Source organism: Sylvia atricapilla, chromosome 20 (assembly GCF_009819655.1).
Source record: "Sylvia atricapilla isolate bSylAtr1 chromosome 20, bSylAtr1.pri, whole genome shotgun sequence".
In the NCBI taxonomy this organism is placed as follows: domain Eukaryota; kingdom Metazoa; phylum Chordata; class Aves; order Passeriformes; family Sylviidae; genus Sylvia; species Sylvia atricapilla.
The window spans coordinates 131,946-154,372 of NC_089159.1; the positions used below are offsets into that span (position 1 = coordinate 131,946).

The 22,427-nt window shown below is 52.7% G+C and overlaps 2 protein-coding genes across 3 annotated transcripts in view; one reads left to right on the top strand and one right to left on the bottom strand.

Annotated features, from left to right (window-relative positions):
- Positions 1-15,053, top strand: part of BAZ1B (bromodomain adjacent to zinc finger domain 1B) — a 46,556-nt gene extending 31,503 nt beyond the window's left edge. For both annotated transcript variants that reach the window (XM_066333117.1, XM_066333115.1), the window contains 6 exons: positions 4,210-4,357; positions 5,871-6,018; positions 8,112-8,230; positions 10,546-10,694; positions 12,340-12,443; positions 12,955-15,053. In XM_066333117.1, the coding sequence (XP_066189214.1) occupies positions 4,210-4,357; positions 5,871-6,018; positions 8,112-8,230; positions 10,546-10,694; positions 12,340-12,443; positions 12,955-13,321 (1,035 nt within the window). In that variant the 3' untranslated portion in view covers positions 13,322-15,053. The remainder of the gene's footprint in view (positions 1-4,209; positions 4,358-5,870; positions 6,019-8,111; positions 8,231-10,545; positions 10,695-12,339; positions 12,444-12,954) is intronic.
- A 3,578-nt stretch (positions 15,054-18,631) lies between these two features.
- FZD9 (frizzled class receptor 9) lies at positions 18,632-20,733 on the bottom strand. Its single transcript, XM_066333085.1, has one exon. It carries the CDS (start codon positions 20,731-20,733, stop codon positions 18,979-18,981), a length of 1,755 nt encoding a protein of 584 aa, XP_066189182.1. The 3' UTR covers positions 18,632-18,978.
- Between the last annotated feature and the right edge of the window lie 1,694 nt (positions 20,734-22,427).

Below are 22,427 nucleotides of genomic sequence, written 5' to 3' on the forward strand. Positions count from 1 at the left end.
GAACTAGTAAGGTTTGGGTTTGATTGGTTCAAGGACGCGAAGGTAGCATTAAACACGCTAAAAAACAGATCATAAGGAGTTGATTTAGAGATTTGATCCGTAGCTGCAAGCTCGGGTGTGGTGGTAAGGGTAAAGGTGGGATTAGGTGTGGACCTTTTCTTGGGTTTAGTTATTGCAGAAATCAGACTGGGTCTCACTGATTGGGGTGCTGGCAGTGGGAACTTAATGATTTGAATGTTTACCCAGAAGTCGCAAAAGGCACAAGCAAACACTGGCCATACTTTGCTTGTGTTGGGTGCCTTGACTGGGGGCAATTTATTGCAACGTGGCCTACCTGGCCACACTTAAAGCAAGCCATTACACTAGTTATTGCAGTACGAACGGCTGCCTGGATTTGGGCTAGTTGTTCTTCTTTTACTACATGCTTAATCATATCTGCAATGCTTGACCCTGCTGGTAGTGACCGCAGAATGTCTTCAGTAGTTGAATTGCGCTGTTGGCGTAAACACTCTGCTAGCATAGGGCCCTTTGCCTCTGGGGGTAAAACTGAGGAATCGACTGCTGTTTGGAGGCGATCTACAAATTGTGTAAAAGTCTCACTCTCGCCTTGCTTTATTGTGGCCCATGGTGATGGTTTAGCAATAACTCTGGAGGCAGAGCAGATTGCTTCTCTAGCAGCACAGGTAGTTACCATGACCTCGTGGGCCCGTAGGCCCTCGGCCTGTGCCTGGGGGGTGATCATGGTCGGGTCTGTGCCCATTAACCGCTGCAGGCTGGAGCCATGTAACGGATGGTCTGCCCCAGTTACTAAGGCTAGTTGCTTTGCACAATTGTCCTCCCATTCTTGTTTAAAGACAATCATTCCTGCCCCATCAAAAATTAATCTGCAGGTTTGTTTAATGTCAAATGGAATCATGTCATGCCCCCCAAAAACACTGTCAGTGAGGGTGGAAACCATAGCTGAATTGATCCCTCTGTCCGCAATTGCTTTGACAATCGCCTGCACATCTTTAGGGTTTACTGGTGAATAAGTTCTCTGATTTCCACCTTGCCCCCCTACTCGGACCGGAAAGGCCAGCTTGGCTGAAGGGGCCCAGCCGGCACACACTACTTTTATTTTCTTCCAGTCCGTAAGTGGGGTTTGCTCCTTCCCTTTGACCCAAGCAGGAGCATTAAGGTTATTGGTTTTATTTGCCTTTACTATCTCTTTGTCGGAGTCGGAGCCTGAGTGAGCTATTGAACACTCCCGAAACCACTCGTCCCAGCTGTTGTCTGACTCAGAGCCGGAAGTCGACTGACCAGAGGCTTCCGGGCTCCAGTACCTTTTTGTCAGGCTTCGACTCCGCCCCTTTCTCTTAGAGTCGGGCCACTCCCTCCTCCTTGGCTCACCCCGCCTCCTGCTAGAGGAGGCTCTTGCCTTGCAGGATGCTTTTTGATAAGAGTTTGAGCTGACCTTGTACTTCTCTGAGTTCTCCCCCGAACTTTGCTTGCAAGTATCCACATTATCTAACAGACCTTTGTTCTCTCTAGCCACGGCTGCACCTTTCTCATCTTTCTGTAGTTCAACGCCATTTTGTGGTGCATAGGGTGGGGGTCTCTCCCAGGCCCCCTCGGACCCTCACTTAACAGCGGCGCTCCTGGCCTCTTCCACTAACCCTCCCTAACATACTTGTGCCTGCTCCTTTCCCTCTGTAGGTTGATCCGAGCTCTGAGGCTGTAAAACGGGCTTTTGTCCTTGCGAGTTTTCACACTCAATAAAATCACTTTCGTCTGTGGTCTGTGTGGCTGCCCCAACCCCCAGCGGGGATGTGACCATCAGACAGTTCTGTGCAGCTTTCCAGGTCTCTTGCTCTTGCAAAGCCTTTTGCAAAGCCTGCACAACTTTTCCCCACACCTTAAGATGCTTTCCCAAGCCTGAGGACATTGTTTCCTAGGCCAGAGCATTACTACATTTACCCCATATTTCTGGGTGGAGCACCTCCACCGGACGATCAATGACCCCAATTTGCATCAACCTCGCAATAGCGAGAGTAAAATCTTTTAGTTTGCACTCAATTCCCCATTGCTTATGAATCTGAGATACGACTTTCCCGAGAGCTTCCATCCTCCCCGCGGCTCCAGGGGCGTCCCCCTCACCGAGCTAGACCAGCTGCTCGGCCGCTGTTCACCCGTCCAGGTGACTCCCGTTTTCCAGGATGATTTCCCGGGTTTCGGCACCACTTGTTGCCTCCTGCGAGGCGTGACGACCTGGTTCAGGAACAGCACGGCGGTCAACCCCAGACCGCTCGGGCCATCAGCTCACAGACACCAATGTGGTGGACGGCAAATGGCGTTTATTAGTGTGTTGCATGGGTTTATATAACTTGTGTTAACTGCATCACTTCCTTCTGCTTACGTTATAAATTAGGTGTTATTGGCTAATTAGGGGTCAAGTGACCTTTGCTAAGGAGGCAAGGGGGGTCCTGCCTGCCCATACAGCGCGACATCTTCCGATCGCCTTTCCCTGACTATCTTGAACTGCTGCAGGTTACCACCCCTGTGAACCATGTCTGTGCAAGGGGAGAGTCAGTCTGCACCTGCACACAATCCTTCAAAGAGCGGTGTCACAACCAAGCAATTCCAGTTTTAGCTGTTCCAAGGGGTTTCAGCTCAGGGTGTCAGGTGAGACTCTTTGTGTCCAGAAGCTCGTGTACCAAATAAGGTGTTTTCTGTCACTCTGGGGTTGACACGTGACTGAGGACTTCTCCTTTTATTTCGAGGGTTGCTTTTTGTTTTGTTTTCCCTACTAGGTTGTTCCTGTCCAGTCAGGAGGGGATTTATTAAACTTCTTCCAGTCTCCCATTTTGCCTTGTTGGCAGATGGAGCTCCCTTGGTACTGGTGCTGTTCAAATGCCAGTCTCCTGATGCTTGGGAAGCAAGGCTAGAAATCTGTTAAATTCCACAGACCTGGGGAGAAATATCTCAGCAAAACTTGCCAACAGCTTTTGCAGATTTATCTTGGCCTAGCAGTTACGCAGTATGCTAACAGCAAAACCCATGGAACAATTCCTTGGAAAATCAATTGCACAGCATGCGAAGCACCTCAACAATGTTCTGCAAAGAAAGAGCGCAGAGCTTGGTAATCTCCACAGTGGGCTAGGCAGCTTTCCGTTTGTCTCTGATGGTTCTCCAGGATCCACACCAGCAGCGACAGGAGGGATGCTGGCGTTTCAGAACAGTTTGTGTCTTTTCCAAGCATCTAATATATGCTGTGCTTCCTCAAATTCAGTCAGAGGTGAATGTGCAACTCTGCAAAACTCATAGGTTTTGTTTGGCTCCCAAATTGCTGTCAGCTGCAGAGTTTAGATTTTCCCATCTGACACTTCACTGTTTTTCATTCTCCTGGGGTAGAAGAAATTAACTTGAGGTATAGTATGTCCCTGTCATGTCTGGGGCGTCACCTCATTGTCGTAGAGCACAGGATTACTATTGGAGAGGGACATGGCTCTGCATAACTTCTGTCCTGCTGCATGTCTGATTTATCAAAATTATATTTTCAAACCTCCTGAGCTGGATGTATGGTTTCCCATTGCCCTTGCTCCATGCAGACCCTGGCAGCTGCCCTGGTGCAAAGTTCATCTTTGATGCTGTCATACTCATTTCCAGTTTCCAGGACTTCAGATAAACTGAGGCTATCCTATCTCAGGGAAGCAGCTGGTTTCATATTTGGGGGTCCAGATGCCTGTGCAGTGTAATTGTAGCTGGTGGCACAGGGTCCCCTCTGCCACCTGAGCAGCTCAGGGACCACAAGGGTGTTGCTGAGGTCCAGGTGAATATGTGGTACCCACTGGAGGGCAGCACAGGCCACTTCAGTCACAATTCCACTGTGGTTGCCAGCTGTTCCACAGTTTTCATCCTACATTTTACAGTACTAGATTTCTGCCATTTATTTTCTTAGCCTGATGATTATTTGGGTTAGCCCTTCAGAGCAAGAATTCAGGTTGATTCAGCCTGACCATGAAATGCAAAACGGTCAACTGTTCTGAACAAACTGTCTTATCCAGGGAGACTGGATATGGATAAACCACAACCAGGACTGCTGAGGTGACACAGAAGGAAAGAAATATCAGAATTGGGCTTTGGTTATGAAGGGTCCCAGCTAAGGGATATAAAAACATATTTAGACTGAAAGTAGCTGTGTCTGTTTTAAGCTCTTTGGTCTGTCTGCAGGTTGCTTCAGCCATGGAGAAATGGAAGACAGCAATCCGTGAGGCCCAGACCTTCTCCCGTATGCATGTACTGCTGGGGATGCTGGATGCCTGTATCAAGTGGGATATGTCAGCAGAGAATGCCAGATGCAAAGTGTGTCGCAAGAAAGGTATGCATTCCTGCCCCATGGAATTCCTGTCTGTGCAACAGTTGGATGCTGTCACCTCTCTGCTCTGCTTAGGCAATATGTCCTTGTAGTCTGTCACTCTGTCTGTGGCTGTAATTTAAGTTCTGAATGTCAGGATTTCCAGTAAGCAGCATTGATCTCTCAGAAACATTTGACCCTCACTCCAGTAAACCGCTCTTACATAACCAGTACACAGTATTGCAGAGCTGCTATCCCTTACATATTTAGGGTCCTTGGACAAAAGTCATCTACAAATCCTTCTGGGAACATTTGTTCAACTGTCCATTCCCTAGTTTCATTTTTGGGAATGGTCTTTGAGTCTTTGACCCTTTTCAGATAATTCTGTCTTTTAGAAAAGGAACAAGCAAGGAGGAGTTGGGAAGATTATTATGGGGAAAGAGAGGTGGAATGTTGCTGCTCTGAGGCCTTAGTGGGAGCAGAACTACTCAATGAGCTGGGGTGGTCACCAAACAGGTGACGAGGGCATGCTTCCTCTGTGTGCACTGTAGAATGAAGGGCTTTAGAGTCTTCCAGGTGGATGGTGAAGTAGAAGGGGTGTCAGCGGAGATGGGGTGCTGGTATTTGTTCTGCCATAACCTCTCCTGTTGGATGGGTGCCTGGAGGAAAGAGCCTGATGGTACATTCTGCTTTACCACTTTTATATTTGCTGAAACTCTAGTGGGAAATGAGGGCAGGCAGAGCTCAGGGGACTGCTGGGCATCTTTTGTTTACCACAAGGCTTTGCCATCCATCCCTTCAGAGAAAAAAGTGTCCAAAATCTGCCTTCACTACAGAACCTCAAGGGTATTCCAAACCAGTGCCAAAACTATCCTGTCTGCTGTTGAGAGGAGTTTCTAGGCAAAAGTATGAGGGGGCTCACCTGAGACTAACACAATAGTTTCACAGAAATTAAGAACTGAGATGTTCGAGAGAGACAAGCTGGCAAGCCCTCTGCACTTTCTTTTTCCACTTCAGTAAAAGAAAGCTGGCTCAAGAAAGCAAGCTTTCCCTATTTCCCTTCATCAGTGGGAAGCACAGAGAGAGTCTAGTCCTGCTGCATACTGATTTGCAATGTAGCCTTGTTATCCTGAGTAGAAAGAAGATACCACGTAGGTTTACCAGACTGAACATAGAACAAGAATAGCTCCATTTTTAGCTTACAGCTCTGGGGCCCTGTTTGCAGCAAACTTCTGTTTCCCCATGTTTGTCTGGATGGAAACTCTGTGACAGGTTTCTGTCTTTGCCTCCAGTGAAATCGTTGCAGGGTGAGGCACTTTGCATTGGGTTTGTTTGTTTTTAAATGCTGCTGTTCATAAATGTAGTAGTGGAACAGAAAGAAGGATCCCCAAGGAAGGCCATCAGAGAAAGGGTCCCTGCCCTCAGAGAAGACTGCATCTTTCTCTTGCTTAGTCCTGCCCGCCAGCAGTGCAGCAGCTTCTGCCTCTCGGGTTTGGTGAGGCTGTGGCCTTGTTATAAGTGAGCTGCACTTTCCTAGGTGAGGATGACAAGCTGATCCTGTGTGATGAGTGTAACAAGGCCTTCCATCTGTTCTGCCTGCGGCCGGCACTCTATGAAATCCCAGACGGGGAATGGCAGTGCCCAGCATGCCAGCCTTTGACAGCCCGGCGCAGCTCACGAGGCAGGTGAGTGACCTTACTGCCCATAGTCTTGTCACAGCACAGTCCCATACCTCTTTTCTAAAGACCCAAATGAGCCTGGAGCAAAGCCCCTTTAAAAGGTTTGAAATCACCCAGTTAAAGCAGCACTGGAACAGAAGAAAAGCAGTTTTTTCAGGATGTAAGTTTAGCACACATGTATTGTACTGGTACATTACAAGTTAATGAGTTTTAATAAATAATTTGGGTTTGCAAATCAAAACGTTCAAAACAGCCACCAAAATTAGCTGCACTCAGGATTGTTGTTTCCTTTTAGCAGCTGGTTGGATTGTTTCTTCATGTAGTTGGGTGCTGCAATTCTGTGGGTCCCTGGGCTGGGTTGTAAGTTAGAGCAGACATTACTCCAGGCTGCAACTCAATCCCTACTCTGCTATGACAAGTCAGGCTACACAATGCCATCTAATGGTTTTCTGTACCTGATAATCTTAGCAAGACAGGAGCACCTTACAATGTGACAAAGGGAATGTGATTGGAGGAGGTGTGACAGATATGAGTAGTTGCTTCTGGGCTGCAGGGGGTTGGATTGGTTTTTTGAGTTGCAAGCTGGAACTTAAGCATTTTACAGTGAGTGTCCTTTGCTGGTAGTGACTGTGCTGCATCTCTCCATGTGTCAGTGAGGTGAGGCTGTTGAGTGAGCACCTGATGCAGAAGCATCCAGCAGATCCTCCCTGACAGAGCAGCAGCACAATAGAGGTGTGCCAGCCAGTACCATGCAGGTGGTGTATGGCCTTAAAAGTATTACTTACTCTCTGGATACCATTTAAGAGTTCCTCAGGCTTGTACAGAAATGACAGGGCTTAAGAGCAGCTATTGTAGCCTGAATTCATAGCTACTTTGATGTGGCAGAGTCACCTGCAAGCTGCTCAGTTCCTGGCCCAGAGCCATCAGGGAACACCTGTCCTGTTATCTGCTTTCTGCTCTTGTCTTCCTGACTGAGATAGGAAAAGAATGTCAGCCTGGCAGGTCTTCTACCCTCTGTGCTTTGAAAGTTTTATTCCTTTTACTGCTCAAGATCCTCTTTCTCCAGGGGATTTAGAGTCCCACAGCTGCTTTGCCTGTGTCCCCTTTTGCCTGTGCATGCTGGTTTTTAATGGTCTGAATAAGACCCCACCTGCAGTGCTACCTGTAGCTTAGGGATCCACAGCACAGGAAGGACACTGACGTGTTGGAGCAAGTCCAGAGGAGGCCACCTAGTTGATATGAGGGATGGAGCACCTCTGCAGTTGAAGGAAGGCTGAGAGAGTTTTGATTGTTCATACTGGAAAAGAGAAGGCTTTGGAGTGTCCTAATTGCAGCCTTCTAGTACCTGAAGGGAGCCTGTAAAAAAGATGGAGAGAGACAAATCAAGGGGGAATGGCTTCCTTGACAGAAGGCAGGGTTAAATTGGATATTGATTGAGAGAATATTCTTGCCTGTGAGGGTGATGAAGCCCTGGCACAGATTGCCCAAAGAAGCTGTGACTGCCCCATCCCCGGAAGTGATGGAGCTTGGAGCAACCTGCTCTAGTGAGAGATGTCCCTGCTATGGTTCTGTGAGTGATTGAACAGACACAGGTGAGAAGCTAGAATATGCTGGGCAGGGAGTCTGCATGGCTTCTGATGTCAGCATGTGAGGAGCCTGACATTCTGTTCACCAATCTGTTTCCCACGGTATAAGGAAACCAAGTCTGTTTCCTTTAGTATAGGGAAAATATTCCAGCAGGAGAAAAAGCCCCTGTTGAAAGTCTTTGGGCTGGGCCTGCAGACCTGGGCAAATAACAAATCGTCCTCTCAGGGAGGAGTAATTACACAGCAATCACAGTCTTAAAATCCCCTGACCGGTGGTCATGGTGCCTAGAACACCAAAAAATACCCAAATTTAGCTGTTGGGAATTTTCAGCCCAGATGTTTAGCTGGGGAAGTGGCCTTTGAGCTGTAGCTATAACTTGGTACTCCAGAATACAGCAAACTGCTTTGGGCTGAGGCTGGTGTTTATTGTACAGCCCAAATAATACCAGGGCCCCCGGGGCCACTGATGCCTGGGCTCTTGTACCACAAACACTTACACCTGCCTTGTTCTAGGAACTATGCAGAGGATTCTGCAGAAGATGAAGGTGAAGAAGGTGAGGAAGCTTCTGATGAACCAGATGCTGAGGAGGAAGAGGAGGAGGAAGAAGACTATGAAGTTGCTGGACTAAAATGTAAGGCTTTGACCATGTAGGGAAATAACAGAAAATAGTAACCCTCCTGCCTTCAGTATCTGAAATACTGGTCCTCTTTGAGACTTGTGCTTTTCCTCATGCAGAGCAGCTCTAAGCTTGGGAGATGTTACAGGGGAAGGCTTTGGCTATGCTGTGGTTACTTGGGGAGCTAGAGTAAACCCTTGGCCGTTTGTGATGGGGTCAGCACTAGCAAAGATTGAAACAGCTCACTGCCCAGTCACTCCCTGGGGACACTGATGACACTGTTCTGAGGGCTGAGAGGGGTCAGTAGAGACTGCAGTGGAGTGGGGGGGACAGCAGAGCCTGCAGAACAGTGGTCGCGCCAGCAGTTCCTGGGATTGGCAGTCTCTGCACCTAAAGGATTTGTTGTACACTGGCAGGAAGCTGTTAAAATGCTTATGGGACCACTCACCACAGCATCCTCTCATTTCTTTTTCCCCACCAGTTTATAACCCCTTGAGTGCAGGACTTCTAGTGAATTGGCAAGAAGGCATTTTGAAATAGAAGGACTAGCACTTCCTCTTTTCATTCCAGTGGAAAGGCACAGTGCTCCAGGTGTAGTGTGGCCTGGATCACCACCACTCTTTGATTGCCTGCAGAGACCACTTGGGATGCATAATTGGAGCATTCCTGGGCAGCTGGGAGGAATAAAGACTGTTTTCTAGACTCCTCAATGTCTGCTTCTTCACCTTAACATATTTAGTATGTGTATCCACTTTGGTTTTAGGAGAGTTTGAGTCAGTCTCAGTTGGGCAACTTGCTGCCCTGAAAAACTCAGTCTGGGAATGGCACGCTGCTAACATTTGCTTTCTGTCAAACTGTCCTTGACTGACATAACATTAACTGCAGGTTGTCTTAAACAGAGCAGATGGAATCCAGAGACTGGGACTCAGAGGATTATCCCATGTTCTTTTGAGGGTTTCCATCCAAGGTTGGGCCTTGATTCCCTTACTTTATTCTGGTTTCAGGGAGGCTCACTGATATCATAACTGTGCACACTGCTTGTTGTCCTGCAGTGTATCCATGTCCACACTTGGAGTGTGTTCAGCCTGTGTTGCACGGCCAAGGCAGAAGATGAGCCAAGCCTTCCAAACAATAGCAAAAGAAGGTTACAGTCACTAAAAATAAAGTGCTAAATGCGGCCCCTGGCTTTAGAGAGCATTAACATGGAAAGGTCACTGTGGAAAACTTTTGTTTTAATAGAGAAGTCACATTGATCCTCATGGCGTTTATCCTGAGGGATCTAACCTAGAATGTTGGATTGCCAGACATTTAGCACGTGTTGCACGCTTAACACACAAGCAGAGTGACAGCAGGTGGACGTCCCATGGCCTTGCTGCACACCCAGCATGGGGGGCCCCAGCATGATGATTTATGGGACAGGGCTGGTTCAGAGGCTGCAGCTGAGGTATCCAGTGTGCTGGATACAGCTTGCTCAAGGACTTGGGATCAGGCGTAAGGGGCTTGACATGGGAAGGCAAACACATTCTCCTTGTACAGAGGGTCATGGGAGAAACTTAAGATGAGAATTCGTCAGCATGCTTGCATTGCCACCAGTGTGGAGCCCTGAGAGGCAGACTCACACAGGCAAGTGCCTTTCTGTAGGATATGAAGTGGCAGCCCCACATTACATCCTATGGAACGGCAGATTTTATTCTCAGGGTAAAAAAATCCCATTGTTTCCCACTTGTAGCATGTGGAGCAGCTCCCAGCTGCGGAAATTTGACACTCTCCCTGCACACATTTCCCTTCTCGGGGGGCCTACCAGCTGGCTTATCCCCCTGTGTGGGCCACTTGGAAAAGCACCCATCCCCAAAAGTGTGAGGAGCAAAGGGGCAGCAGGAAACTGAGGAAACTCCAGGTTTCTGGTCCCAGTGCTTTCAGAGGTTATGTTATAGTGCTGTTTGAGACAACTGTCTGTCCTTTCATTGCTTCCTTGTCTCTCCCTCAAGCCTTGATGTGTTGGGAACTCTTGGTGCTGCAGGCAGAGGGGTTTGCTGTCTCCTGCAGTGGATGATCCAGGAGCTCCCAGGTCTGCCTTGGAGCTTGAGGATCTGCTGTGTGTGAGTACCCTGTAGCAGCAAGTTGTTGCTAGCCATGGCCTCTTTGGGCAGGAGGTGATGACCCACAGATCCCCTCTGGAGAAGGTGTGAGAGTGCAGCTGACATGAGGGCTGGGTGGTCCCTGGGCTCACCAGCTTAAGTGGAGCTCAGCCTGGTGTGGGAGGCAAAGGACTAGTGGTGTCTGCTCCCAGATGCACTCAGGCCTGTAAGCCCATGGCTTTTCTGTTTCAGTGAGGCCCAGGAAGGCAGCCCGGGGCAAGCAGGGCTCCATGTACTCCTCGAAGCAGGGAAGGCACCAGAGGAAGAAGCAGATGCTGCACCCTGCACGGGGACCCCAGCAGCGCACAGCACCTGTCAATGGTGCAGACATTGATGAGCTGGTAAGAGCCAAATTGCTCCCTGGGGACTGCATGCATCATAAGTTACAAACCAAACAGGTGGCATGCTTCCTCCCATCCCTTTGCAGAGAAATACCCTGAATCCTAGTGGAAGCCCAGGCTGGGCTGAGTTAACAAAGGAGACATATCCTTAAGGCCCTGCTGCAGACTGAGCACAGATATGCCAGGCATCTCTCCCCAGCCGCTTTCACACATTGTCCCCCTGAGCAGCAGGCAGCCTGCAGCTTGTTAAAGAGTTTTAAATAGTATCCATATGTCTCTGCGGAGAGGTGGGGGAACTGAGGGGGTCCTGCATGGCCAGGGAATGCCAACAATGCTGGACCCTTGCTTCCCAGCCTTGGCCATTTTCAGACACTTGTCCATGTGGTCACTCCCCAACTTCCAGGACATAATTTGGCTGGTTTACGTTTCACTTGATATTTAAAGAACAAAACCATAGGCTCCTGCACAGAGCAGTCTGTGCATGCTGGGTGGGGGGAAGCTGCAGCAACTGTCTCTAAGGAGCTACACGCCATAGGGGATATGTGAGTATACTCCAGCCCCACAGCCACATCACAGTACCCTGCAGATCTGCCATCTGTCCCATGACCATCACTAGTGATGCTGGTGTGTCCTGTCACTCTCCATGGTCATGGTCTGTGGGCTCACTGCTGCTCATGCTAGGTCTGAAGGATTGGATTGTGTCCTGTGTTAAACACTGGTGGGCAAGCAAGCCCAGCATAGGCAGCCCAGCCAGCACGGAGGGATATTCTAGTGGGGAAAATCTTACTGGAACAGCACACTGGTGCAGAGAAGACGACTCTGCCAGGATTTATCATTTGTCTTGAGAAGAGACCAGAGCTGCCCTACCCTCTGGTGTAGAGCCTTCTTGTTATTCAATGTTTCCTCAGCAGTGATGTCCCACAAACTGTGCATCTGTGAGGGGATGTCCCCATGCTGGGTGTGGACCTCTTCTGCATCCCTGAGCATATGACTGACCTTGTGCTGAGCCTGTGTGGAGACTGCAGCACTCGGGGCACCAGCTGCTCCGTGGGATTTGAAATGGCACGGTCAGCTCTGCCAGGGCAGAAAATGGCAGCAAAAGTGCTTCTCCTTCTGCCTCGGGTGCTGCTCACCACAAGCTCAAGAGAAGACAGGGAGAGAGAATTCACATTCTCCATTTGCTGGCATTAATTTTTTGGCTGCTTGTTGTGGCTGTACTGTCTTTGAACTTATTTTGAAAAGCCACCTGCCACCAGAGGAGAGCTGGGCAGTTTGTGAGCTGTTCCCACCAAGCTCCTGAATGGGGATGCTGTCTGAACCCAAGTGGCTGCTGCATGGCATAATCACAGAATGGCCTGGCTTGGAAGGGCCCCTAAATGCATGTCATTCCAACCTCTCTGCAGGGACACTTTCCACTAGACCAGGGTTGCTCCAAGCCCTGTCCAGCCTGTCCTTGAACAAACAGTTCCAGGGATGGGGCAGCCACAGCTCCTTCTGGGTAGCCAGTGCCAGCCTCTCACCATGTTCAGAGGGAAGAAGTGTACTGGCTGTGCTAAGAACTAGCTCCTTTGGCTTCAGAGCTGTTTGCTGAACCCCAAAGCCTGTGGCAGTTCCCTCCTTTTATCAACACCCTTTGTGTGGGCAGGTCCTTCAGACAAAGAGGACAGCGCGTCGCCAGAACCTCGAGCTGCAGAAGTGTGAGGAAATTCTCAGCAAGCTGATCAAATACCGCTTCAGCTGGCCCTTCAGGTGTGGGCAAGTGGTGTGCTCCTCTGTGGGCAGGACTGGCTGCAGGCAGTGTGGGGGTGTGGGCTGGCTGTGGTGCAATCCTGCCAGATCCACCTGGGAGACTTAGGGCTCCAAAAGCAAGCCATGTCTGGGAAGAAGCTGCTCCAGAAGAAACCACCATGTTCTTAGTCTTCTGCTGGACTGAAGACATGGTGCCCTTCTGAGGTAGCAGGCAAGGGGCAGATGGAGGAAGCAGGTGTCCTCTGCTGCCCCCAGGATTTTTGGAGCACTGAGGGAAGGGATGGACCTTCCCTATGCCTGAACCAACTCCATGGGCTCCTGTGCTCCCATTCACTTGCCATAGGGCTGATGTATCTGTAACACTATCAAGGTATTCCTTGGGATTGTTGCACCACTGTGGGGCTGCAGGTCAGGGGTGCCACAGGGGCAGAGGGGTGGTGGGACCCCACTTCTCTGAAGCGCTACCAGGGTCAGCATTCCCTTCCTATCTCTGTGGCCCTTCCTTTTGCAGGGAGCCAGTGACCACGGAGGAAGCTGAAGACTACTTTGAGGTCATTAGCAACCCCATGGACTTCCAAACTATGCAGAGCAAGTGCTCTTGTGGCAATTACCGCTCCGTGCAGGAGTTCCTCTCCGACATGAAGCAGGTGTTCTCCAATGCCGAGCGCTACAACCAAAATGGGAGTCACGTATTGTCCTGCCTGGAGAAGACAGAGCAGTGTTTGATTGACATGGTGCACAAACACCTGCCAGGCCACACATACGCACGCAGGAAACGGAAGAAGGTTTCTGCCAGGTGCCAGGGACTGGAGGAGCAGGAAGGGGATAGTGAGTCAGAGCCCCTTGAACATTCCCGGGGGCGAAAAAGGAAGAAATGAGGGATGGGGAGACTAGGGGGAGAGCCAGAACTGGAGCAAGCCTTCTGGTGCTGCTAGGCAGTTGGATGGGTTGTCTGGAGGGAGATGAGAAGCAGCGGGCACTTCTCTATTAATCCAGCCTTCCCTTGGGCCCATCCTAGTTTTAATTTTTCTGCAGTTTCCTCAAGTATTTGGTCATCCATTGAGTGGCGATGACTTAAAGCTTCCTCCAAAATCCACAAAGCTCTTCATGAGTCTGTCCTGTCAGGAGGGGAAGGTGGGAGAGCAAGGGGAGTGCCTGACCAAGCTTGTCTGGGCTAAGAAACACCAACCAGCTTCAGCTCAGGCACTGTCAGTTTCCTGGAATGAATCGCTTCCTTGCCTCTGCAAGCAGCCGGAGCGTGGTGGGACCATCTGCTGCCAGTCATGTGAGCACACCAGCCTCAAGCCGGTGCAAGGGGGAATCGTGTTGCTCCCCAGAAGGACTGGGTGCCATTAGGCCAACAGGCGACTCGGCTTGTTTGTATATATTTTTTATGGTGTTAATTCTGAGCCCCGGTTCTGGGCTCTGTGGGGCGAGCAAGCACTTAGGTGTACCGTGATCTGGCTTTCACCAGCATCCCAACACGACTTCTCCAAGGTGCTCCTGCTTTCCCCTCTCCTTGGGGAGCAATCCCTGGAGGTCTCAGTCCAAGGAGGGCTCTGAGCTCAGCTCCCCACCTGTACATGCCAAGAGGAGGCTCCCTTCTCACTTGGACCTGCATATGGTCATGCAGCCCTTGGATGCCCCAAGTGCTGGCAGCAAACTGGAGAGTGTGGGTGTCTGCACAGCCCAATGAGAGCTCCAAGGCCAGGGGAACAGCAGAAACGTGCTGTGTAACTTTTTTAAGTAATTTTTTTAGTTGAAAGTGGCTTGTTTCTAGCTGTGATCTTGTACAAAGAACACCTGTAAGATATCCTTGTCTTGCTTTGGCACATGTACAGTTTATATAAAATCGTGTTTGCTTTATATTTTCCCCTCTTTAAAACTCATTTTCCTACCAGTAGCAGGAGTTACATCAGGGGAGTTTGAGGGGGGAGAGCGGGATCCCAGTCCCTCTCAGCCACACTCACAACATTTTGTAGTAATGCTCTTGTTCCTGTGCCATGGCCGAGCACCAGCTCCTGTTGCCCCAGATGCTGACTTTTCCCTAAGAAAAGAGTTTGTTTTCTCATTGTCTCTTCCTCTCCATCATGACAGGTTTGGATCATACAATCAGGGCTTGAACTTCTTATCCCAGAATTGTTTGATTTGGAATAATTTGCCATGGGGCTATTCAGTGCTGGTTTTGTAACAGAAAAGCTGAAGCAGCTGTTGTAGCTTCTGGGATTTGAGAAGAAAAGAATCGTCAATTACAAATTGCAGCCTAGTTTTGTGAACGTTTTCGTTTTGGGGTTTTTTTAAACAGGTGCTTGTTTTCAGTTCTGGACAGTTAGTGACTGCAGATGAGGCTGTTTTCCAGCCCCTTCCCTCTCCTCAGCCTCTCTCCCTGCCCCACCGAATAGCACTGACATTTGTATCTCGCATGTCCCTTCAGAGGCTGTTTTGTCCTGTTTCCTAGAGAACATTTCCTGCAGGTCCTACACAGTGGAGCCTTTGGAACTGCACGTTTTCTAAAAATCAGTGTCATTTGGGGGGAGGGGGTTTCTGCAAAGGGCTGTACTTGTAATAAATTGGAAACTTAAGAATAAACATTATGTACTTGTGTTTGTAGATGTGGCTTGTGTGAGTTCTTTGTAGGTCCCGATGTTGGTGTGGCATTGTCTGAGATGGTTCTCTTCTGCCTTCCCAGAGCTGCCACTGGACATTTATGGAGTACAAATGGAACTGTAGAGTAAAGGAAGGGTGAGTTATGATCAGATCAGCATCCAGGACTGTACTGGTGTGTCCCTTCTCAGGGACAAGGAACAGGGCTATGCTCTCTGCCTGCTGCTGGAGTGGACAGCAGGCCTTCTTCCTTGCAGGGTGCCAGTGTGATACTTGTCCTCCTGTTTCATTCAGGGTGGCACTGGGTACCCCTGGAGGGACTACAAAGAGAGTCCCTTTGTGCAGCTGCAGATGGTGAGCTGGGATGTCTGCTCTTTTGTCCCAGCATGGCCTGGCTGCACCCAAAGCCTCTTCCCTCTTGTTGAAGTGTGTTTTGCAACCCAAGCCATGCTTGCAGTAAGGATTATTGTTTCTGTGTCCCAAGCCCCCATCCTGATCAGCAGCCCAGCAGGGACGCTTGGAGCTCCAAGCATGGCTGGAGCAGTGATGTGCCAGCTCATGACAGTTGTGAGGGGATTTGGCTGAAGCTTTGCTTGTTTCTGCTGAGAGGATGAGGGTTCCTGGGTGTCTTCATCCTGCTCCTCCAGATCTGAGCTGGGAGGGCTCCAGCCAGGCCCCATACTGCTAGGCAGGGAAATCCTGATGGGTGTGAAGATTTGAAGCCTCTTGGCCATGGGCAGATGCTGTTTTCCCTGGAGAAGCCTTATCCCCTTTCCACAGGAGGTAGTTTGGCTTGCCGGCCGTGCAACAGAACCTGGGTGAATCTGAGTGACTCCAGCTGGGACATTTCCAGGCCTCAGTGGAGAGATCTCACAGCAGCATCTGCTCCAAGACCTTTTTGGAGACTTGCTTTTTATAGCAGCCCCTCCATGGCATCAGTGTCCTGTGCAGTGCTATAAATAGCTGTCCTCCCACCTGGCAGGGCAGTGTAGGGGCTTGGCGGGCAGCCGGGGCCCTGCTACCACCATCATCAGCCCTGCTGTACTCACTGCCTGCAACAAACCCCGAGGGCTTCTATGATTGCTGGAGTTCCAGCATGACCTTGAGAAGACCAGACCCGACTTTGGCCCCCTGGGTTTCCTCTTGGCTTAATTCTCAATCAAAAATTAATATTCTGGGTAAGAGGAATTTTAGCAAATTCCCAGAGCACATTGCCTTTTCTTCTGCTACTCAAACCTGGAAGGAGTGTCCATCCATGTGAGAGTGGATTAACTCCGTGGCACAGCAAGTGCCAGGAATGACAAGACTCCAGTTCTCCATGCTGAGCTGGACCAGGACCTCAGGGTGTCCTGGCCCTGTTCTCACCCAGCTGGCAGCCCCAGCTCACTCTCCCAAGCCAGGAGCTGCCTTGTGGGGCCTGAGCAGTGCAAAACCTCACTTGTATCTTGCTGGGGCTTTATTGGACGCAAGTATTTGGTGCCCTTAGGGCTGCTCTGAGGAGGGAGATGGGATACAGGGATGAGCTTGGGTGGGGGTGTACAGAGGGAGGCTGAACCCCACAGCACGGGGTTGAAAGAAGCTGACTAGGAGCCACCGGTGTCCCTGGGCTAGTCCTTCCATGTGACAGCTCCACTTTGCAACAGGCTCTGTGGAGCTGTGTCCTGGCCACACTCAGCTCTCAGGACTGGCAGCCTCCAGTGGGAGCCAGCTGGGCTGCCGGGGCCGATAATGGGCAGTGGTGGGCGCCAGTGGCCTCTCTCAGGCCCGATAGCCGGGGCCCGTTGGGATGGGTTATCGGGTGAGCACTCCAGAAGCAGCCGCTCCTTGGCAAGCGCTGGGTGCTCAAGGACAGCCTGTCCCCAGGGGTGCCGCCAGCAGGGCACCAGCACTAGGCCGTGTGCCTGTCACACAAGGTGAACCGAGCTCGCTCTTGGCTTAGCACCCGAGGCAGAACACGGAGAACACGCTGCGCTGTGCTCTCTTCCCAGGCAGCACCCGCCCAGAGCCATGCCCAGCTCCCCAGCTGGACTTTGGAGCCTGTCCCGCAGCCAGTATTGACTCTCCTGCCCCAGGTCACGGCTCTTTTCTCTGCTCAAAACAAACTTAACTGTGGCAGCCAAGAGAGCTCCAGAGGCTGCAGCCCACCAGTCCTGCGGCCAGGTAGGGTCCTTGCCTTAGCACCATCATCATCACCAGCCTGGGAAAGGGGCTGGATGCTCAACAGCCGTGGGTACCCAAACCTCCGTGTCACCCCAGCGACACCACATGGGTACTGGGGGGGTCCTTCACACCTCGTCCACCACACCAGATCCTGGGGGGCTCCTTCACACCTCGTCCACCACACTAGCTCCTGGGGGAGGAAAAGGCTTTTCTCAGCTCAGTGACCCGACTTCTCCTGCCTTCCCAGCATCCCGGGAGTGGCAGGGAGGACATTAAAGTGCTTCACCACATCAGTCCCGGCAGCACCAAGCCCTGTCACAGCTCGATGGTGAGTGAGGGGCCCCGACCCCAGACCCTGCCCCAACTCCAGCTGGGGGGGGGAGTCTTGCCCCTGTCCTCCAGCCATAGTTTGATAGTCTGAACCCTAAGGGCTTAATCAAATGGGGTCCGAGGGCTGTTGGGGTGAGCAGTGGGTCCCAGGTTGAGTGCTGGAGAGAGGGTCTGTTGGCTGGATTGTTGCTCCCTGGACAAGGGTCCACCCTCCCTGGGGCCCAGTGCTGCCCAGCCGGCAGGCTGGCTGATTAGATGATGGACAAGTCTAAACATCTCTAGAGCTGCGTTGCCCCTACAGGTCCTGATTGCCACAAGTGCTGTGCTGCTTATACCCCTGCCACAGCGTCCTGCCCACTTCTCTTCCCTAGCACTGGGAACCCCTGTGACATGCCTGGGGACAGCCAGCCCCACCAAACCCCTGCAGAGATGAGCTGGCCCCTGCCAGCACCTCAGGATTCTCTGGAAAGGGTGGGCAGTTTCCCCCCTCCAAGCCCCTGCAGAGCCACCCTCCTGCCTGCCCTGTGCCTGCCAGCCTTGGCTCCCCCCACCAGCCCCACCAGCACCAGCTGAGGCTTGAATTTCCCTCCGGACAATGGGGAAGGCGAGCTGGGATTGTAACCAGAGCAGGGGATAAATAAAGCTGCCCAGAAGTTTCCATTACCCGCACCTCGGGCTACTGCGGGGGACATCAAAGCTGAGCCCTGTCTGCCCCAAGGTCCTGTGCCCCCAGCCCATCTCCCTGGCCTGCCCTCTCAAAGCCCCTCAGCCTGGCACCAAGGCTCTGGCAGCCAATGGCTCTGACACAAATCACCTTCAGAGCATGGAGTGGAAAAGATGATTCATGACAGTAAAGGAAAACCCTCCTCTTCCTCTTCCTCCTTCTCCTTGCTGGGAGCCAGAACCGGCCCCAGAGAAGCTACAGAGCGGAAATGGAGGGTGGCACCCACTGGTACCACCTCCTGCCAGAGACAGAGGCACCTTGGCAAGGCCTGGCATGGCTTGGCCCGACATGAAAGCCCCCAAATTGCGGTGTGGTCCCACAGGGGAGCTCTTGACCTCCTGGAATCCCTGCAAACAGCACCAGGCTCGGATCAAATAACACATCCATTTATTGGTTTTTCCATTTCTTGCAGCTAATGATCAAAAAAAAATTAAAATAAATTACAGAATTAAATAAACACGGATGGATTTTTCCTCTCCCTGCCCCATCCCCACCATCCCCCAAAGAAAGCGTTAGAAGAGTCACTGGATTTGGCAACAGCAACAACAAAACAACCTTTAGGGAAAAGCAGCTACTTGTCAGTGAGTGGGGATGGGGGGTCCTGCAATCTCACCCCCCTAAACCTGGGAGTGTCCATCCTGCCACCACACAGCCCTTGCCCTTGTCCCTTACCCGTGAGGCCACTTTTCCCAGCATGGGAAGGGGACAGCCCCCTCTCTAGACGTGAGTCGGGTTATCCAGGTATGGGTCTGTCTTGGTCATGTGCAGCATGACTGTGGGGGCTTTGTAGTGACAGTGTCCCCCGCCACAGCTGACCCCACTGCAGGGCTTGCCCTGCGTCCTCATGCCCAGCCGCCTGTTGCACAGGCTCTGCCAGGTCTGCAGCGTTTTAGAGCTCCACACCCACACCCCACTGGTGATGCCCACCACCAGTGACATGAAAATCTTAAGCATGAAGACAGCCACAGTAGGCACTGAGGCCTCAAGGGAGCAGTTGGCAGCACGGCGGCCAGGCAGGCGCAGGCAGCCATGCTCCAGTGCCCGCAGCATCCAGTAATCCACGTTCAGCCGCTCATAGAAGTAGCAGACAATGACACAGGTGGCTGGGACGGTGTAGAGGATAGAGAAGACCCCAATCTTCACCATCAGCTTCTCCAGCTTCTCCGTGTTGGTGCCACCTGTCTTCATGATCTTCCGGATGTGGAAGAGGGCAACGAAGCCAGTGAGGATGAAGGAGGTGCCGATGACCAGGTAGCAGGAGAGGGGGATGAGGACAAAGCCAGTCAGGGCGCTGACGTCCATGCTCCCCACATAGCACAACCCTGTGAGCTCATCCCCTGCCACCTTCCGCATGGTGAGGATGACAATGGTTTTCATGGCTGGGATGCCCCAGGCGGCCATGTGGAAATAGCTGCTGTGGGCCTCAATGGCCTCGTGCCCCCATTTCTTCCCAGCAGCCAGGAACCAGGTGAGGGTGAGGACAACCCACCAGAGAGAGCTAGCCATGCCAAAATAGTAGAGGATGAGGAAAACAATGGTGCAGCCTGTGCTCTCCAGCCCCTCCTGTATGATGTAGAGCTCACCATTCTCCCGGTCACAGGCAATGTTCTCAGCCCCAGCCACAGAGCGGATGATGAAGGCCACAGAGTAGACATTGTAGCACATAGAGAGGAAAATGATAGGCCTTTCAGGATACCGGAAGCGGTGGGGGTCGAGCAGAAAAGTGAGCACTGTGAAGGCAGTGGAGACGAAGCAGAGGGTGGACCAGACAGCCATCCAGATGAAGGCAAAGTCCTTGTCTTCCTGGGACCAGTACACGTCCACTCCGGGGGAGCACCTGGGTGCGCATGACAGGCTCTTCTCCACGTACTGGAACTTCTCGGGGTTGTTGCAGGCCCCCAGCCCATTGGGTCCCCATCCCTCGGTAGCAGTGCCAGGTGGCCAGGGCCGGGGGGCCACGGGAAGCATCCCCTGTCCTTTGTGTGGCTCAGCAGCTGAAGCATTTTCAGGGGCCTCCATGCAGAGGGCATTGGGGTCGTTCTTGGTGGGCAACCTGCCACAGTCAAGTGACTCAGGCCAGCCAAAATTGAACTGTTCCATGATGGGGACGCACTTGTGGCGGGCCTGCTCACACATGGGGCGGCAGGCAGGGATGCTGGCGCTCACCTGATCGGTGCACATGGGTGCGTAGAGGGAGCAGAGGAAGAAGCGCAGGTGAACGTGGCAGCCGTACTCCACCAGCGGGGCGAACTCGTGCAGCTTCAGGGCGGCCTCACGCTGGCTCTCGTGCCCCAGCAGGTTGGGCATGCGGGTCAGGTTGTACCCGATCCCACGGCACATCGGGATGTCCACGGGCTGGCACCGCGCTGCGCGCCCCCGCGGGCCCTCCAGTCCCGCCAGCTCCAACCCGCGACCGCCCACCCCATAATGCCACAGTACCCACAGAGCCACCCGCAGCCGTGCAGCCGCCATCGCCCGCCGCCCGCACCGACCCCGCGGCTGCTACAGCTCCGCCATCGCCCGGCCACGCTGCCCCCGCCACCACGGGGCCGATCGCTGCGGTGCCGGAGGCGCCCCGCCGGGGCAGTCCCCGGCCCCGGCCCGCGCCATGCGGCGGCGGCCCCGCAGAGCGCCCCGCGCCGCCCCGCGCCCGCCGATACCGGCAGCGCCCGCCGAGCGCTCCCGCCCCGCCCCGCCCCGCCGGGCGTGTCCGGGAGGGGGCCGGACGGGACGGGACGGGGAGGGGCGGGGGGCGGGGGGCGGGACCCACACGGGGAACCGGCCCCGGGGCCCGTGCGCAGCCCTGTAGTTCCTCGGCGCTGGGACGCGCGGGCGGGAGAAACGCAGTCACACACATACACGCACACACGCACATACTCACACGTGCATAAAACAGTACATTTACGCAGGCATAGATACACACGTGCGCCCGCCCTCTCGCACACACTAATGAGCACGTGTCCATGTGCACACTGACACACGTAACACGCTGACAGACACGCACACGCTGCTACACATTAATACATACACACCTCTACATACACGCATGTGCACATCCTAACGTGCACATGGCCCACGCACACACAGTACCACACATCACACACTAAAACATACTAACACGCGTGCACACACTAACATGCACTAACACACGAAGATATATCTACACACTAATGTGCACACACACGCACACATTAACACACATGCCCGTACCGTATGCCTGTCCATGTATACACACACACTCACATGCACATGCCCACGCACGTGTAGACAAGCACAAACATACTAGTACATGCACACACACACATACAAGCACACACATACACTAACATACACGTGCGCATATACTTATAGACAGACACACGTGCACACCACCAGCCAGGTCCCGCACACTCACAGGAACGTGCACCAGCACATGTGCGCACACATACACCTGAGCACAGGATCACACCTGACCTCACGGCTGCTGGGCGCCGCCAGGCCCCCGTGTGCCCGCAGGGTGTGTGTGAGCGGCTGAGCACACCTGGGCACACCCCAGGGCTTATTGTCCCTGGGAGAGGACCCTCTCCCCGCAGGGTGACGTCCCTCAGTTTGGGAACACAAACTGCCGCTTTTGCGCCGCCGCTGAGAACTGGGGAACTCGCAGAGCATGGCACACGGTGCCTGTGCCCCTGGGGCTGGGGACGTGCTAGGACAGTGGGGACTCCGGGAAGCGGCTGAGCTGCAGTGCCCACAGCACAGGCCAGGAAAGCCGTGTCCCCGGCTGAACGACAATTAAGAGCAGGCACAGGGCAGGGGACAGCAGTGTCACTGTAAGGCCAGGGCAGGTCCTGGGAGATGACATAAGTCAAGGTGGTAAAGCTGGGCCTGCCAGACCCCAAAATCCAACGCCCCACTCACAGGGTGACAAATTACATCCAAGGCACGGGGAGTTGTTACAAACACTCTGGGCGTGACAGAACCCCTGAGGACAGGCTGTGCTGCCCAGGCCACCATCAAAAGGCGCCACCAGCAGCTGCCCACTGCTAGGAGCTGCCGATCCCAGGTCAGCCCAGGTTGCTCTGTGTCGTCTCCAGCACTCATTTTGGAGCAGCTCGTCCACCTCTGGGCGATTCCAGCAGGGTGCCGCGAGTGTACTACGGGACACTCGCCAGCCAGTGCCTAGCTGT